Here is a 19,623-nt window from a genome sequence, read left to right on the forward strand (position 1 = left end):
TGCGGGCCATGCTGCGGGTCCCGGCCACAAACTCTGTCATGTCTGTCATACTATTGTTGCTACCGTTTTAGTGTTTGAGGGTTGCACAGCGATCGCTAAAACATGAGCACTTTGTACGAGTGTTTAAAGCAACGTTTGAAAACGTTTTACAAATGTTTAAATTTTGCTGTAAATGTCCCCTTCTGTATGCATGATAATTGTTTGTGCTATTTCTAACGGCTATTTTAGCACTAGAGTTCAAAACGCTACTAATCTGCATCTGTCATCAAATCACACTTGACAGCTGTCAATTCAAAACAGCGCGCAAGCATAAAAGACGTTGCACTGTAGATACATTTTAAATTTAAAAAATCAATTCATTTCAAAGGCAAATATTGAACGTTCTACATTGTTACATACCACATTCTATGTAAATAGTAGGAAAAATCGCTTCTCAATCTCCTTACACAACAAAACCCGTAGCTTCTCTCACTACGAAAGAAATTAATCTTCTTCACAGCCATCCTTAACAATAGCTTTAAATCGTATGGAAGCCGAAAGACCGAGTACACTCCCTTCGATTGTGCCACTATTGTGTCGCTCAGTGTGAGTGTGTGCTCCTGTGCGCATTCGAAGCCCAAGCCCATCCGCCTATCAGTCATTCTGTCCGGCTATCCTGTTTGGCAGGTGCCATTGCCACTTCCTTTTGCGCTGTAGCATTCTTGGTCTTGTGCGCGGAGAATGAATGAATGAGAAATGAGGCACGCTGCCGGTACGCCCGGAGGAAATGCGGCGTCGATCATCATTGTGCACATCGATGAGCTTCTGGTCTTTCGATGCGTCACTCGCTCTCCCCCGGCCCTCTCTCTGTGTGGTCCCTGAATTCGATACGTTTTCTTGCATTTATTGAGGCCACAGACCGCAGACAGCACAACATACGCACTTTTCACGGCAACGCCAACGCCATCTGCCATCTCACATAACGTCCACAAAACAGGGAGAATAACCCCCCGGGGGAGGGTGGAATTCACGGCAGAAGAAAATGATTGATTTTTGTCTGCAGTTTTTCCTATTTCTGTTTTCTTCAAAACATTTCATGGCGCTGCAATCGACAAACTCCACAAAACGTATGGGCAACAAGGGGAAACTCTGTACTGGTATAGCGTACTGGACAAGTTTGTGGAAAGTCCATCGTGTGAATTAGCCATCGAAGGCGGAGGGCAGTACTGCAGACGGAAGAAGGACATCGAACGCTTGCCGTTGTATGCACGGCCAATTGTAGTCCACCAAGTAGTCCATGAATGATGTACCTCTGGCACGCCATCGATGGGACAATCGGGGTTCCGGGGAGTGTGAAAAGAAAACCTCAAACAACTCATCATCGATACAATGTAGGGTGCCGATGGGTCTTACACACGGTACAAAACCTTAGTTACTGCACGAAAGATACAACGGACACGGATGTTTCGTGACATCCAGACCCGAGACTCAGGTACACGTTGTTAGCACGCAATCAACACCTTCACTTTGCTTTAGACGACCGCTTACGGTCTCCGGATACGGTGTTGGGGGTTTTTGGGGGAGGGTTCCGAACAAAGCGGCCAGTTAAAACCAACATTGAACAAACCTTTAAATATACTGTTTTGATTGTCATCAAAGTTGTTTAGACAGGACGTTCGGTTCGGAACCATTGGTGTCCTCGATGACTGCACATACATTCACTTGGTGGCCACAGTTAACGATGTTGTTTGATGTTCCGTTTCATTTGGAATCGACACAAATCTTGTTTGTTCGATAAGAATCTTTTAGATTGCATAAGTAGAAAAATACTAATTAAGTACCTATTTTTAGTAGCTACTGTACTCTATAGGAAAATCGATGAGATTTCTTCAAAAACATTCTGCCCGTTACCATTTCGGATTCCCATTTTAATTTCATATGTAAACCAGTTCTTAATGTCCTCATCATCATTTATTTTAACCTGCAAAAACACAGTCCCACATACAGTTCAATATTTTCTTTCCCATTTAATCGAATCGAATGGTAAACTTTTGAGTTTGAAAAACGGTTATTAGACAAGGGTGTAAAAGCTGTAATTCGCAAAGTAACTTCTGCAATGCAACAGGTCACAGTCGAGCAAGAGGGAAACCTGCCATACACTGGCTGCAATACGGCCACTATCAGCCGTAGAACAAACTTCTTTATGGCCACCAAAAAGCCAAACCATGCTGGTAAGTTTCGTTTCGAGCAGTGGGCGCCAATGCTCGCCGGCAAGCAGTGCCGATGACAACCGGTTTTATTATATGATACGATTGTTGCTGAACTATCATTAGCACAAATCAGCGTCCATTTGCATCCATTTGCAACACTTGTATTATGATGTTTCGCTCAACATTTGAAAGCTAATTGACATCACATTTGGACTTCAAGTCCGTTCTCACGGTATCAATAAATAAAAGTATATATGCATATTACGAAAGGCATATTAGCCTATTTGCTTTAAAATGCAAATTTAATTATTATAAAATAATTTCACATAACCTTCGAAGCTACGAGAGCTACGAAAGCGAAATGTCTTCCATCATCATAAAGCACGTTTTATAGCAAAAAAAAGAGGAAAAAAAAGCTCACCATAATTTTTACGATCATTCGCTTTTACTATCTCTTTCATTAACAGTAACAACACTTAAAGCAAACCTTTATCGTCACCATGTTTGGCCGTCTTGGCAACTCTCTCGGGCACTTCCCGGTACAGTCCGTATTCTTTATTAATAACGATCATCATCAGTTCTGTTCGTGTTCGACATAAATGCGCATAGTTTTGCAGGGTAATTAACCGTGTTACGATGCGTATCAAGTGAGAAGAGTAATGAAGAGTTCCTTGCTGAATCGTGCTCGAGCTCGTGTTAGCTAAGAAATAGGGACAGACCAACCATCCGGAGCGATTGAAGTGTGACTGCAAAATTTGTACTGACACTTTTGTCTCTTGCGTGTCTAAACGAAGGCACGCGGAATATGGTAGAACCGTCCTCTTCAGGGTTAGACAAAAAGCGGAGAACGGAATTTATTTGTCAAAGAAGAAGAACATGATAGGGAGGTGGTAGTAAAAACGAAGCACTATTCACGACCAGATTCACAAGAATGCCATAAAAAAGGCAGGCAACATTTGTGTTCCTGTTCCCTTGCCGTTCACATTGTGCACAACTCCCGAAGGAATCTTTCCAGCCTCGACTGATCGCTCGACGACGGTCCAATGCATCCTGGCAAACCCCCGGGGGAGTCCTTCCTTTGAGCTTCGAAAGGGATTTAGCCTTTGGCGCACAGATAACATTCAAATACGACGCATCTGTCATCATTTAAACGACACTAAACAAACATACACTCCTGGGGCAATCTCGACCGCTACGGACCGCGGGTGCGGGTGAATGATTGATACGCGATACAAGATGCGCGTGTCCTACCGGTGTCCTGCAAACCCTGTGATAAACCCCTTATCGGTGCGTACACCACACCCGTTTGTACATGTACACCCATCGACAAGTGGCAGAATCGTTTGCTGAAGCTGCAACTGCTTTAATCGTTTTTTTTTCCTTCCTAAATTCCATCCCCTCGTAACCCTCGGTGGGAAAAATGGGACCATTTTTCCCTACGCGTCATCGCGCACCAGACAAGGTAGGGATGATGGAGTGGGATTCGTCGAGAGTTTTGTGTGTGGCTCGGGATCAGAGGGAGATTCGTAGTAACCGATGCGTGGATAACTTTTTACCGACGTCAACAGCAGCAATCGAAGTAGGCTACACGCAAGGGTGATGGTGCGCGCGTACAGTTCAGCAGGGGTTGAGCAAAACATGTGCTTGACTTGTTACTACAGTACGTAATGGAAAAAAGGTCGACAGGGAGTGTTCCCAGCACAGCAGGGCGATAAACCCGTGTTGAGCTCTCGGACCGGAGTATCAAACTCCGACCGAGGGTGAGAGAAGGTAGAAACTAAACTAATTTATCCGCGGCCAACCGAAATAAAAAGGCTTTTTGTTCCGGTTGTGAGAAAGCTTATTTATTTAGGGCTACCTCCCCGTAGCCCCCTTTTATCGTACATGCTGCCTTAGCGATACATAAGCGATACATTTCCTTGACGGCGACGCATAACCGTGTTTTCCTCGCGTTTCTCAACCCTTTATTCACCCTTTATCCTTTCGCCCTACTCCTTATTCATATTATTAATTCCTGTAACTATGTAAATTTATCTAATTCCTCTAATTTCCTGTAATCAACTATTTCAACTATTATTTCCTTATTTGCCTAATAAATGTAATAATTTTGGGGAGGATTTTTCGCGCCGATCCCCGCATTGTCCTTGCATTATCTGTCTGCGCCTGCAGGAGCAAGCGAGACAGACAGAGACGCTTAACTTCCCTCTCACTCATCGCTTCACGGTGAAGCGATGCGAGAGAGGTAAGCTTAGTCTCCTAGCTTATCTTTACGTTGAGAGCGGCTAAGTCCGCTCTCCTGCTACTATTCTCCTAAGCTAGGGACCTTTTTTGAGCGCGGACAGCGGTTCCTAAAAAGGACATAATTTCCGTTAGCGACAGGGAGAACTTTTGTTTCTGTTTTTATCTTCGAGAGAACATATTAAACTTGATAAGTACATTAAACAACAACAATCAATTTAAGAAAAAGACGGTTAAAACAAAAAAAAATAATTTTAAATAATTATAATTTAAAAAAATATCATCAAGAGAGTAATTTTTTTTATTTTTATTTTTTTGCTCGGTTAGAATGGCCTGACCGTATCAAGACTTATTTTACCACGTAGCAGGATAGTCAGTCCATGCTACGCGGAGACGGCCCGGATGGGATTTGATACCGGGTCCTGCCGTGTGGACGGGCGTCGTCTATCACATGCACCACCGGGCCGCCCCACAAGAGGATAATTGTCAATAAAGAAATTAACAAATGTATGCAAATGTTGACCAAATTGATATCATAAAAGGGATAAGATACTATGAGTTATTTTTTTTACTGTGAGTTATTTTTAAATAACGATACTGTGGGATATTTTAAAATACTTTATTGTGATGTTTTCTCGAGTTCGAGGGAACTAACTAACCAATGGGATTTGGTACCGTCTCTGTCTTGGGGTAAATCAACGACACTGCCGTTACAGTATCACGTCACCCCAAGGTGATGTACTAAACAAGAGAAAATGATTTAATTGATCGCTTTGTCATGAAGAGTATAGTATCTTTTAATAAAATTTGTAAAACCTTTCTAAAACAGCTTTCTAGCAACAATTATTGAAAAATTGTTGCATAAATAGTTTTACATTTTTCCACTACAACTATCGGTAAGGAACATGTTGCTCAAAATTGTCAATCACTGTTGTTGTTCTGCTGAAAAATCTGGCCAGAACATCCCGGGGACAGAAATGCTGCGGTCTTATCGACACAAATGCAACCAACCGATACAACCGGAGCAGAAACGATGGATGGGTGTAGAAGAGAGATACTCTCTGTGTGTGTGTTTTTGTATGTCCCTTCCACCCTGCCAGGAAGGAAAAATGGTAAATCTGTTTCAGGCCCTCGTGTACCGCACGATAAGCTATTCCGTACCGTAAACCGTTTCTCCCCTAATTCCATTGACCTGCTTCCCCTTTTTTTGCGTAAGGAAAAACCCATCGGCCCATCGAACGTGGTGCCACTTGCAAAAACGTTCCCAAAAGGGCGCCCAACCCGGCATTTTACGATCGTTTGAAAAATGTTTCATCTTCCGCATGAGATCCGCAGCACCCGGAGTGATGCAGGGCTGTATGCTGCTACCCGTTTCCTGATTCGATTATTCTACCAGAAATTGCGGAAAAATTAGCGGCTGATTTAGTTTTAGTTTAGTACGACGGGATTCGTGTTGGTGGTGGTGGTCACCCTCTCGAAGGGATGTACAAGCCCAGGAAGAGACAGTTCTCAAGCGGAGGGTTTGAATAAATTGCTTCTTACTGAGGGTTGATTTTGTGTACAAAACGAAACCAAAAAAAAAAAACAGGAAAAGATAGAAGCAACCTAGAAGGACTTGATCCGTTCCGTGTCCGTGTGTTGTTTTGTTACCGTTGTCGAATTTATTATTATTATTATGATTAGTTCCATTAGCCTGGTTCCATGGCCTATCATTATGTGCCGCGTTCCAGGGTTTACAAATGCAGAAAAAAGGTGAGGAAAACATATCATAATTGATAATGTAACGTGTTCTCGTTTCATACATCTTAACGTTAAACAGAACGCCGCCGTTGACGACCATGCTGGGCGATGCCAATTTACAAGCGAAGCGACAAGCCCGAATTCGGTACGGCCGGGAAGCAACCTATGCTAATTAACTCCCGACATGCAAAGTGCACCCATGCAGACAAAAGGTGATGAAGGGATCTTCGGCCGTACCCGGTCGGATGAAGACATCCAACCACACGACCGGGGAGTCCGCACTTTTGCGCTTCGTTGTTCGCACGTGATCATTCGAATTCCGGAACATTACTTCACGCGCACATTCGGACATATGTTTCCCCGCCGAACCGGTTTCCCTTTTTCGGCTTCGGTACCGCATCGCACCGTAATCGAATGTCATCAGAGCCTTCATTAATTAGGTAAAGCGATGCCTACACACTGTGGCGTGGCGATTCGTGAAAGGCGCGAGCATTAAACTTAATCGCTGTACTAATGGAACTGTCCCGAAACAGGGGACTCCCCTTTGCTGTTTGTTTGTACCGTATAGGGAATCCCTGTTGTTGTTTTTATTTTGGGTCTTTTTGTCTTAAATTTCCATTTTCATATACTTACCGATTAAATGGTAACTTTATATTTGTAGCAAAGAGGGCTTAGGAATTAATTGGCCTAAAAATAAAGGACTGAACCAAGCAAAACAATCATCAATCCAGACTCACCAGCAATCAAAACAAGCTGGTCAGAAAACTCCATCAACACTTGTGAGATTTCTCTGCAAAACAAATGAAAACAATGAAAGTAACCAAAACAAAAAATACGACCATCTTAATGAACTTTCTACCTACCTTCCCCAAGTGCACAACGTGAAAGTGAATTAGCAAATCGGTTTTTACTTCTTTGCGTTTCTTTCTATACTGCAAAATAAAAAAACACATCCCCCCGCTGAAAGGGGGCACTGTATTATTTGTCGTTATTATTTTCATTTATTATTTCTCTTCCCCACCTTTTTTCCATCCCGCTCCACATAATTGTCCTCTTTTTTGTATGTTTTCTCCCCTCTCTCTCTCTTTGTCTCTATTGTGGTTGTTGTTTTTTTTTCAGTTTTGTTTCTCTACTTTTACCTTTTTTTCTTTATTCTCTTCCTGTTTTTTCTTCCTAACTGTACGGTGTCCTTAAACAAATAATAACACAATTGGGTCGTTTTTCTCTTTCCTGTTTTTCTCTTTTCTAAACTTCTCTTGATGTGATTTTTTTTCTTTCTTGTTTTTGCGTTTTCTATTGTTGTGATGGTGTTTCTTTTTTTTTTACTGTGTGTACATTTTTCATTCGAATGAACCCCATCACCAGATTTTACTTACGGCGGGAATATATGTACGTTTTATATATTGAGTTTCAGTTTTTGTTGTTATTTTCAGTTTTTTTTGTTGTTGTTGTATTTTCAAAATCCGCACAATATGTTTTACTTTTGCTTACTTTCATCTTCTTTTTGTTTTCACTGTTTCACTAAAATTGTTAATTTTACAACTCGCTAAGCACAAAATGGGAGAGTTTCATATGCTTTACTTTTGCCGGTCATTTGTTTGTTTCCTCTTTGTTTTTTTTTTGCTATTAACGTGTGTGTGTTTGTTTTTTGTGTTTTGTTTTTATTCTTTGCTTTATCTCTATCTCACCCCCACTCAACATACTTCAATCTATCAAGGTTTTTTTTTTGAATGTTTTTTTTTACTTCTCGGCCCCATTTTGTGTGGCTAGAGTTTCTATTTACACGCCATCACGTTCAGCTTCTTTACTGCTAACTGCTGTTCGCGCTATTTACACTCACAAAACACTGCCTTTCGACCAGTTGGTCTATTTTACTGATACTGTTTCACTGATTTCTTTTCCCCACCACTCATGATAGTTGTCTCCGGTCAGAAGAAAAAAAAACACACACAGAACGATTGGTGGGTTTGTGTAAAAATAAGAAAACATCCTACCCACCGCCCCTTCCGGTACTTGAACTTGAATTCGATCTGCAAATCGGTAAAACCCTGGACATAGTTCTGGTTTGGTTTCGAGCAAATGCTTTCAGCTTTCGTAGCTCGTTTCTCATCAAACTAAATGTACCATCTTTACACCGCTTATGATTTCACATTGCTACTTAACTTGTCAGGAGGAGCACTAACATTCACCCTTAATCCGAATCTCCGAATCGCTACTATAAACGCAAACCTCCCACAAAATCGATTAACTAGAAATTGATAATATTGTACAGGCTCTGAATGAATGAACGAATGAATGAATGGGAAGAAATGGGGAAGCTACTTTCCATCCATCGAATGCCATGTCAGCGGAAAACTTAAAACACAAAACCCCCCACAAAACACGCTTCTTGCCGATGAAGGAGACACCATCTCCCCGCCGTTCCGGGGAGGATGGTCTGCTTGAATAATTTAATTTACCATATAGCTTACTCACGAAACAAAACTATTAATAATAGAAAACAACAATTGCTTGCTTCAACCTGCCCTGTCTGCATCTGCTAACATCTGCGCCCCCATTATTGTGCTTGGGGCGTCAAGCGTTTATTAGTTCCTTAAAAATAAATATCTTACGAGCAGTGCTCGTCGTCACGTCGTCGGCCTGACGTCACGAGGAACGTGACGAGTGTGCGATGAGTGGGCCTAAAGATGCCTGATGCACCTTTTGGGGTTACGTACACTTTGTGAGGACACTATGTGACTTCTTCCACTGAGCTGATGTGGGTGTGTGTGTGGGTGTGCGTAACGATTGTGTTTTTTTTCTGCTGGTTAATGCTGTTTTGCTGCAGTACTATTGATTGATTGCTGCCATTTTAATACTGATCTGTTTGGTTGATTCCTGAAGGAATGAACGGTTTCACACATTGTCACTATTGTCCACAAAATTTGTTTGGTACCAACTCGGCGTACAGTGTCCACCGCCACTTGCATTGAAGGAAGATGTCCGTTTCTTTGCTTTTTTTGCCCTCCTCCCTTTTTGTTTGATGCTAACGGATCGATTACGTCATTGGATTGAAATTTCGTTCCACAAACGCTCGATCGTGTCCAGAGAGTTCCAGAGTTCCAATGCTAAATTTATGAGTCGCCAACTCGTTACCCTCTAACGCGTAACATGATCCTTGCGCCAATGTATGCGTTAGGCGGTTGAAATAAAAATACCCTACTGTGTCACCGATACAACCGAAACCATGGCGCCAATGAATGGGCCCTTCGGCCATAAAAACCTCAGCAACAAGAAGTACCACACAACTGGGGCGCCACTCATAATCGGCACGCATCGGTTACTAATTACGCACCCACAGAGGGACTTGCGTGAAGTGCGTTTGTCACCGCCGTTTTTAAGTTCATACCAGATGAAAAAGTGCGTGCCGTTTGCACATAAACAAAGGCACGGCCGAAGGTCGAAAAACAATTCCGCCTTCAAATTGGACACGTTCGAGTGGTACAAATAAATCAACGAATCGACGAGGTCAGCTAGGCCACCGATGTGGTTTGAAAAAGAAAGCGAACAAACGCAACCTCCATTCCGACCGACTGCACTCCCACGTTTGAAATAAGTTAAAACTCTTCCTGCTCGCGCTCCGTAAGATAACAACCGTGATAAGAAGATGCCGCTAGGGCGTTGGTAGCCTGGGAGGAACGGGAGTGATGCAGCGCACTCCTATTCCCCAACCTCACTTACCACACCAGGCCCTCGTTCTGCATGTTTTGCGATTCCGAGAAGTTGCCCGACGTCAGGAACTCTACCGGGCTGCCACCGGGCCGGGAGGATGGAAGCATTCCACCGACACCACCGTCCGGTCCGTGTCCTTGCTGTTGCTGCTGTGGATTACCACCGCCGGGTCCGCCCGGTCCACCCGGTCCACCCGGTTGGCCCATGAAACCGCCCGGACCACCGGGACCGCCGGGACCGAGCATGCCGCCGGGACCACCGCCCGGACCGCCCGCACCTCCGCCACCATCCGGACCGGCCATACCGCCCACGAAGTCGCCTACCATTGGGATCGGGTGATCCATGGGTCCTCCTGCATCGGTGAAAAGCCTGACATTAACACCGCACTGTTATTTGCAACCGGAAAAGTGTCGTACGAAGGGAAAAACGGGGGGTGGGAAAAGTCAACTTACCGGGACCGCCGAAAGGCATCGGACCCGCGCCCGGGTGTCCACCGAAGAATGGTGCATCGTGCGGATGGAACGGTGGCCCACCGTACCCGAAGTCGAATTTACCGTCCGCCGCAAAGTACGGGAAGCCCGGCTCATCCAGTCCGCCGGGCGACAGGTTCATCGGGAAGCCGCGCATCTTTCGTGCGCCGCCAAAAAATGGACCCCGTCCCATGCTGGTCAGCTGCTTCAGCCGTCGCTCCTTCGAACGCTTGTTCTGAAACCAAACCTGCCGGATGATAAAGAAAGCGGATGAAACCCATTAGCATTCGATTTGATAAACGTTGGCCACCCGGCGAAAGGAATCCGAAGACGGTATAGCGCCTATAATAATCGCATTAAGATCGCATTTCGCTACGGCGGGGAAATATCTTGCGCTACCTAATGGCATGTTGCTAGCAAACATCTCAATACTGTTCGTTAATCATCTTCAAAGGTACATGTGGTTACTGTGGATAGCTTTTGAACTGAAGCCGCTTAAGCTTTAATTTATGTTAAGTAGCTTAACTGCGGGCTTTCACAGACATACTCGTTGAGAAATAGTGACTATCATTTGCTCAGTGTTCTTATGCTTTGTATGCTTATGTATTGGGAATTAAAAAATAAAAAGCAGGAATTGCATTTTTTAAGGAGAGAATATGTATCAATATGTCGTTACGTAGAAACTCGTCCTTACCATGTCCTCACCATGCTGTGGGATGGAGAGAACATTCTACATTCTCTTTCTAGCTAGTTACAAGTACAGTTTTGACACAAAACAATGAGAAGACAACATAAATTAGAGACATGCGCATGTCCTTATGGGAATATATCACACTCGAGCGATCTGGAAACTCCTCACGATCTCCACTCATTTAGTAATAACCGTAGGTGATCGTTAACAGATACATTAGCAGTACTCCTGTTCTAGAACACAGAAGTTTGATTTCAGATGTCTGATATATCTCGTCAGAATTCATTAGAACTGGACAGATTCAATAAACAGTGGCGCTCTGGAAAGTAGTGGAGCAGTATCATTTATACTAAGTATCGGATCACTGCCTTTTACCAAAGATTCGAACCGAAGAATTATACAGCTAAGCATTAGGTCTACTTTACAGCTCTAGAGAATCAATCATATTCATAAGTATTCTAGCCTTAAATAGTCTTGAGATCATGGTCGTGTCATGACCTATTATTGAAGATTGATAAAGCATGGATTATTGTGGATTATTATTTATCGATTCAGATAATAGGTCGATAACACCATATTAAAGGAAAATGCCCAAATACTGACCAAACAAACGATAAATAGAGTAACTGTGTGTGGACATTAAAGTGATAAGGAATCTTTCGTTTTGCATGGGCAAAGTCGCTGTGACATTCATCCATTGATTCGTCATCCGTATATTATAGCTCTTTATTTCCTAGTAGCGGTGTAACAAAATATTTAAATCTTATTTGTTCTCGAACATAGTTCTCGAACTCGAACAACATAAATCACAAAACCCTGGAATTCAGTGTAATATAATGAATTAATATAAATCATAATAAAATATAATAAACAACAGAGCGTTCACAAAACAGACGACACCGAATAATAGAAATTACTAACATACTGCCTTCAAGGAAATGCCGTAGGCATGACGTCATGTATTAAACATTCGAAAGAAATCTCAATTTTTCCATGTAAAACAACACAATTATCAACGCAAATGATGCGCAAAAGGAGCATGAATCATTAAGCTGTTAACTGCCATTAATACGTTCGTTTGCAACCATCTTATCAACATTTCTTTTCCACCCTTCGCCAATGCCATTGCCATTTTCTTGCGTGGCCATCCCAAAAACCCTTCACCTGTGCAAATTTGTGACTAAAATTAAATACGATGATTATGACACTGTTGTACAGTTTTACACTTCACTCAGTTCACTCTTACGCACCCCAACGAACCCCAGGAAAATTCAACGGGTCAGGGGGTGTTTTTTTTTTATCCGCAAGTTTATACTTTGAACAAACGACCTTCTCACTCGATCGATATGGACATTATCACATCATGAGCGTAATCCACTCCCGCGATCGAGTGGCCACCAATTCTTCTGGCTGGCCGAGTGTGTATGCGGATCTTCAACCCCGGCACCGTCACTAAAGGGGGGAAGGATTAGTGCTGGCTCTTGTCAAGCAGAGAATAAAATTAGCATAACAAAACGGTGACAACAATCGGTGCTGCCGCTCGATCGGTCGGACGCTGTCGTTCAACCAACGTTCGCTTCCCGGACTGGAACTAATTTTTAACGACTCCTTTTTCCGGCTCTCGCCAAGCCGGCAGTTCCCAGTTGGGGACATTCTTACGTGTGTCTGTGTGTGTGTTTTTGTGTGTATCAAACCGTTGGCTGCAGAACGGCGAGACTTTGTGACGGTGCCGACTCGCAAAGCTTGACGGTTGGACCATCAGCAGCCGATCCGTATGAAGCGTACCGCGCGCGCACTAAATGTCCACCGCTGACCGATCAATAAAAAATATCAAAGAGTCAATAAAAATCGGAAAACTGCCTGCAGCCGCGATACGGTCGATGGTAAAGGTAGCATGCGACGAAGCGAACATCCGAAACGGCGGTAACGATAGCCGGTCACCCGCGTGTCATATAATGAGCCGGTGTGGTACCGGCGAATATGATGTGGAGATGTGAGACGCTTTTCTGACGATCTTCCCAGTGAAAGGTCCGTGTGTTGCCCGCGAGTCGCGTGAATAAAATCAATGAAATGATGGCATTTTTGAACGTGACGTGTCCGAAGGGGGGAGGGTGGGAAGACCGGGAAAAACAGACGGCTCAACGCGGGTCATCTTTAACGACGCGTTTTATTTGCCGCGGCCTTTATGTACAGAACCGTGGTGTGGCTTGACAAGCTGACCGGCTCACCACCTCGGTCTCCCGAAAAGGTGCTCAGCTCCCGTTGCCGCTAATATGCCGGTAAATGTGGCTGCTGCCGAAGCTGCCAATGCTGCCGTTGTCGGTTATTATTAACATCATCGAAAACATAAGCACCCCGGAGGGGAAATTGGACGGTTTTTGTTCGACGCGCCATAACACGACACGGACACACCGTGATTTTGCTGTTGTACACTGTCTTCACCCGTTTTGCTTCAGGAGAAAGACTTCGTCTTTTAACACAACATTATGTGTGATTGTCCGTATTTTTTTTCCTTCTTCTGTGTGAGACAAGCCAAAACATCAGAACACGAACAGCGGACGGAAGAAGATTTTGGTTGTTTATTATTTATGACCGCACTCCACGCGGTGATCGGGAAAGCTGCTGGACCGCGAAACAGGAATTTCTAACGCATGGGCCGACCCGGCCCATCAAACGTCTTAAATGCTCATCCGAGCGAACCGGACGATCAAACATAATTTTATGTTTAGAAGAATGTATTTTATATCTGTTTCGCTGCTCTTTTTAACGACCATATTTCGGTGGGGGCTTTTAAAAATTCAACCGACCGCTAATCATTCGTTTCGCGATAAAAATTAGGCTCATTTCATTCATAACATCGTTCGGATCGGATCGTTTATCGATCGTTCGGAGAAGCGATTCGCTCTGACGGATCCAGCCCGTCGTTTTGGGGTCGCAAAATTTGGCAAACCAACGGCCACTTTTCAACAAACTCTTGTCGGGGTTTTCGTGTTTTTTAAGTTCAAAGTCCTGTAAAGCAGATTTATAGCTCTGTAAGCTATTGGGTGAACCTGTGCAACATTTTCTTCCGGATTCAGCAACTCTTCGTCTAATTGCATTAGTCACAGAAGAGTGCCTCGGATTTGGGGGCCCTGCCGCGAATTCGCCGAGGATCGCCAACCCACTGTCCAAACAAGCTCCTCAGCAAGAAGCGAACGATCGCACACAGGAAGCTAGTCGTGTGCATGCAGGGAGCAACAACTGGTGGCCACAACTGGTGGCCAAAACATGCAACATGCTGTGCTTGAAGCCGTAGGTTTCCTGGAGCTTGTTGTATACCTCACCGTGCCCACCTTCCTAGCCCATCCGGACATAAAGCACTCTTCGACGGAATGGGTGGAATGGGCCGAAGTGAGAAACGAACACAAATCGCCCGTCATCGTGCTGTCTATTCGGTCGGTTTTACAATCCGTCACCTCGGGAACAAAGTTGACTCGGGCAGTGCAAAGCTCGCGGACAGCATAAAATCTGTACGACGAGAAGACGGCGACCAAACAGGCACAAAACCACAACAACAAAAAAACGATTCCGTGAAAGAAACGGAAGATCGCGGAATTCGTCGGCTAGCCGGCTGCATACTCGATGACTTTACAGCTTCGGTTCGGTTCGCGGGAGGTGGTCCACGGTTTCAACAGTAACAAACAAAAAAACACACGGGAAAGAATTGGTTACGCCACAAGGCAAGATCTCGGTCGACACGACCTGAAGGAGTAACGCCATTACGCGCACCTAGCAGTAGGTAGCACATCGAAATGTGCCGAAACATGCCGGACGTTTGCCGGTTCAGAAAGCCTAGCCGAAGAATGACTGACGAACTGAACGCAAATGCTACAGATTCTCTCCACCAGGCGATCGATGGGCCGAGATGGTTCGGCCGAAAGCAAATCTTCCGACCTAACCTTAACGTTGGCTAGCTGCCAACATGAGATTGCAAAAAAAAAAACCAGCGTACAGACACACGATTTTTTTCTCTCCTTAGTTCCTTCTTTTATTCCTACAAAACCCTCCCGCTGTCTTTCCGCTGTCGATCGAACTTTTGACTCGCAGACTTATCGAACGATCTGTTACGCTTCGGTCTGCTCTGCTACGACCGGGGGTTTTGCTGCTTGTCGGGCGTATCGGTCGGAATCTGCTCGTCAGCAGGGCAAGCAAGTCGCCGCTACACCATGACTTCAACACCTTTCAATCGAATGATTGTGATTGCGTTCGTAACACTTCTTTCCCGATCGTGCCTGGTAGAACTGAAGCACGACAAAACAGACCGCCCTTTGCGGGACTCTCAATACACACACACACACGGGGCAATCTGTCGAGGCAAATGTCATAGCAAAGCTCTTCTCGGTTGGTGAAGAGACGACAAAACGTCGGTAGATGCGTTCGGTCGGGAATCTCCCGCTGGTTTCTCAAGGTTGGAAAATGATGGCGCAGCCGTAATGATGGGCAAATGGTGATAACAATTTTCCAACCTCCGAAACCTACTACCTCCTTTCGGGGTGGGTTCTACGAGGTCTTTTTTTGGAAGCGTGGGAGCATCATAAGGTGTGAAAATATTAAAAAGAGAACCATTTCGAGCGTCTTCTTTGACCGCTTTTCTCTTACATTCCCATTCTGGGTGTGAAGCGAAGTTCCCTTTTCACAGTAGACAGATCAACTGTAAGCAGTACTAATTGAATATAAAGATAGAATTTATCACACACACAAATGCGCTCTTGGAGGCTATAAATTATAGTCAATCATAACTCTTGCTCCCAGTGAATACTAATTAGAATGTTTATCGCGTTACACCCGGCACTGGGGTGTACTATGTTATCAGTAGAGCGAAACTGACAGGTAAGGATGTATGTTGTATGTGATTTACACTTAATTGCGTATACTCACTATCACTTAATGCTTGTTTTTTTATAACGACACCATTTCATGGCCATTAAATCAACTACACAGCTTGTAGATTATGGTTTTATGCAAAAATGATAATTTAATTTATGTTGTTTGGCGGCTTGGGAAGTGTGAAAAAAATTAAATAAAATTAATTGAGACTAAGAATATATTTCAAAAACAGTTTCTACCTGCTATACCTTACTATCATTCGATAATTGATTGATTTGTTTTTATTTTTTAATTGATTAATAACAAAAATTTACCAATAAAATCCATTTAACTAAAAGCCTGTAGGGATTCCATTAATTAATTTGCAAAATAAATTTTTATCAACAATAAATCCTCATGGGTAGGTGGATTGTTTTCGTTTAATTTTTCCTCTATCGGAGTTTTTTTAAGATAACATAAAAAAGTGTTAAAGAGTAAAAGTAGAGCATCCTACCCTGGAGCAAATCGATGCTTTCGTACTTCATTTCGCCCCCGTTTCACTAGCCAAAACGAGAAGGGTGGGGGGGGAACAAATCAACCACTTGAAACCGATCCATTTGCAACCCTGCGAGAAGGGTTTTCCAACATCCCCATGCCAAAACCATCCCACTTTGACCCCACGAGGCTAACCTTTTCCGCTTTCTAACTGCGAACGCGATCAGGCAGTTTGTAACGATCGCCGTAAACCATGCAAAACCTTACGATGGGTAACGGGGTTTGCTGATCTTTTCTACCCCGTATTTTTTTTTTCGTTTTGGTTTTACTTCTTTCTCGGCTATGACCTGTGTATCGGTGTAAAACTCTCTTAAATCGTACTGGCACAGTTTTGGTTTTTTTCTTTTGCCCCATTTGGAGGCTTATGTCAGAGGCGTATTTTATGGGTACCCCGTGTATCCCTGTATATCCTTCGCCTCACAATGAATTATTGTGAGAGTTCGGAGATTTTTTTAGCCAATATTTCATGAGAACATGAGTTGGACAGCAGCAGCAGCAAAAAAATAAGGAGGCCCCCATACCCAAACCTTGGTTCTTTGCAGTAGTTTCGGGTTCCCAAACATAGTCGCTTGAAGTGATTCTCAGCGCCAGCTTCGCTTGCAAAGCGCTTCAGTCTAAAGTCTTGCTGAAGTTTATTACACTTTTACAGTGTGCAACTTGAACAGCATCAACCACCGACCCCGTACCAGAACGACTAAAAAAACGTTGGTGTTCGAGTGCTTTTTGAAAGAAATTATTGGACACCAAACAAAAAAAAAAGGAAAAAGTCATTCCCCATCCAAATTCTTGCCCCTTTTACGCGCGAGCAAGGGGCGAAGAATTATTGCCTCACAAATCCTTGACATATTTTAGCGTGGTGCGGAAAAATTTTTGCATGTCTAATGATGATTTAAAGCACGGCTCAAGTCGCTTTTGGGGTTTCGAAAAAAAAAACACACACACTTCCGAGAAGCCGGGACGGATGGAAAACCGAAATGCGCCTCAGCCAGCGTAAAACTCACATTATTTTGACAGCCTATAATAACGATCGATAAATTATGTGTCGTTCCGAGGTTCGGGGTTCTGGTAGCTAGCCTTCCGGTATAGGAGGAATCCGTCCGTCAGTTGTCATCGCGGTAGTACCCTCTCCAACTGGTCGCCCGATTCAATCTCTCTTTGATCCTGTCAGGTTCTAACGGATCTTCGCCTCGGGGGGGACGGGCATATACAGGACAAGATATGAAGATGCTGCAGCTCACAGGCTCTCGAGGCTTTTGCCTAATCAAAACCATATTACGATGCACACCCATGTACTGTGTGGCGTTTTGAAAACGAGCGGGTGAACGAAGCCACTTTCAATTTCACAGTTCAATTCGTTCGTGCTCATCTGCGCACGAAATAAACAACAGTCAACCACCGGCACTAAATCTGAGACAGGACCGGGATAAGAACACACAAAAAACACCAGCCATTCGCTCTCGCGCCACACGGAACGGAGATCACTCAAAAGTGGTCGGTTTCGTGTTGGACTTTTTTGGGGTAGGAAAAATCGAATGGAACGAACAGGCACCGTAACATAGAGAAGAGAAGAAAAAAAAACAACCCCGAACCAAGCAACAGTGACATGTGTCGGGCACGCCCTTCACGGCGACCCAGCAGGATATCGGTGTACGTGTTTGTCTGTGCGAACTAAACAGACATAATCCTGAGGCATAAGGTATGTGGCATAAGGCACCGCAGCAGCGTTCTCTATTTCAACTGCTGCGTCCTATCCGTACGTGGATCGTTTGTAACACCTGTCAAAAATGTTAACTATGAGAAAACTGACGCGCGAAACTGAACGATACGATGCGCCGTGGACAGTCCGATCGTCGGTTCGTCGGTGGTCGGTCGTGAGCCAACAAGGGGAATAGGAAACACATCTCACGGTCACTTTTTCCCATATTCCTCCCTAATCTGTTCTCGCGTGTCTGTTTGATGCCATTCGCGCGGTTCGGCGGGATTTTTTTTGTGTGTGGTACACATGAAAGGCCCAAAAACTCATATTTCTTGTGCAAAATTCCTGACGTCAGAATTTATGACAACAAATCTGAGCGAAACGAGCTTTCGGAAAATAAAACCACAAGAAAAAAACATAACCCTTTTTAACGGGCTGATCATTAGAAACAAGGAGTGCATTTTGTTACATTGTGCTACACGTCCTGGGAGCGTAAATGAACAGCAGTCTTCAACAGAGTAAAAGAGTCCCGTGACTTTAAGGCGACTTTAAGCTAAACGTCTGTTTTGCAGTGAAATTGAACAATATTATTATTGTATGATTAAACTTTGCAGTTTATTCTTTTTTTTTGTTGTTGCTTCCCTTGCATAACAATTTTAAAATTGGCTACCATTGTTTTTTTTTCTACTCCCCACGGTCTCAACAGTGTTGTCCGGACAAAATGATGCATTAAAATATGGACCAACCATCAGCGCGCGTCTCGCAAATTCACGAACTGCATGAATAATTGCATTACCCACCCATCGTGCTCCAGGTCGCTATTCGCTCACCCCCCCTCCCTTCCACCCCAAAAAAACCTCTTCCCAATATCTTCTTCGGAAACCCAGCTGGGGTTTTGCTTCACGATTATGATGTAAACAACGTCCATCCTGCGGCGTCCAACAAAATGTGCCCCGGCCAACCGATTCGCCTCGGAAAGCGTGGAAGCTGCCGCCATTGCATCGTGGCAGCAACTTCTATATAATTATATCCTTCCGTGCAATCGACTCGGCACGGCTACTTCTGCTGCTGCTGCTGCTGCCGTCGGCTGACTACCCAAGAAGGAGGGCGTGTACGATCAAGGACTAGCGAGAGTGGATGGAACGAGTGTGGTAAAAATAATAGCAATGTGCAAAGGCAGCGAGGGCAACAAGAGATGAAATCGCAAAAATGGAACCCATCCCAGAGTGATGTTTCAACGCTTTCCCTGGGCGCTTGTTGCACAAGCTTTGCTTCCTTCTTGCCTGAAACTCCTAAGAACTTCACCTGAACCATTTCGTCCCCTGTTTTTGCGGTGGTTTTGAAAATGTCTCACACCCGGTGCCGGTGTATAGTTTTGTGCCAACAAAATAAGCGTCTTTCTACACAAACGCAGCACCAGAGTTCGCATGGACTCGTCTGATCGGGGATCGGAGTAAAACCATATCCTTCTTTGGCGAGGTTACATAC

General features: G+C 44.1%; 1 protein-coding gene across 2 annotated transcripts in view; it reads right to left on the reverse strand.

Moving 5' to 3' along the window:
• Window positions 1-7,145: 7,145 nt before the first annotated feature.
• Window positions 7,146-19,623, reverse strand: part of LOC125771645 (LIM/homeobox protein Lhx1) — a 36,467-nt gene continuing 23,989 nt past the window's right edge. Inside the window, exons 5-6 of one of the 2 annotated variants that reach the window (XM_049442468.1) lie at window positions 10,331-10,595; window positions 7,146-10,230 (exon numbers count right to left, since the gene is read on the reverse strand). In XM_049442468.1, the coding sequence (XP_049298425.1) occupies window positions 9,884-10,230; window positions 10,331-10,595 (612 nt within the window). In that variant the 3' untranslated portion in view covers window positions 7,146-9,883. Of the gene's footprint in view, window positions 10,248-10,330; window positions 10,596-19,623 lie in introns of both variants that reach the window. The other variant, XM_049442469.1, reaches the window with a different exon arrangement.

The sequence above is a fragment of the Anopheles funestus genome, chromosome 3RL (genome assembly GCF_943734845.2).
Source record: "Anopheles funestus chromosome 3RL, idAnoFuneDA-416_04, whole genome shotgun sequence".
NCBI classification, from domain to species: domain Eukaryota; kingdom Metazoa; phylum Arthropoda; class Insecta; order Diptera; family Culicidae; genus Anopheles; species Anopheles funestus.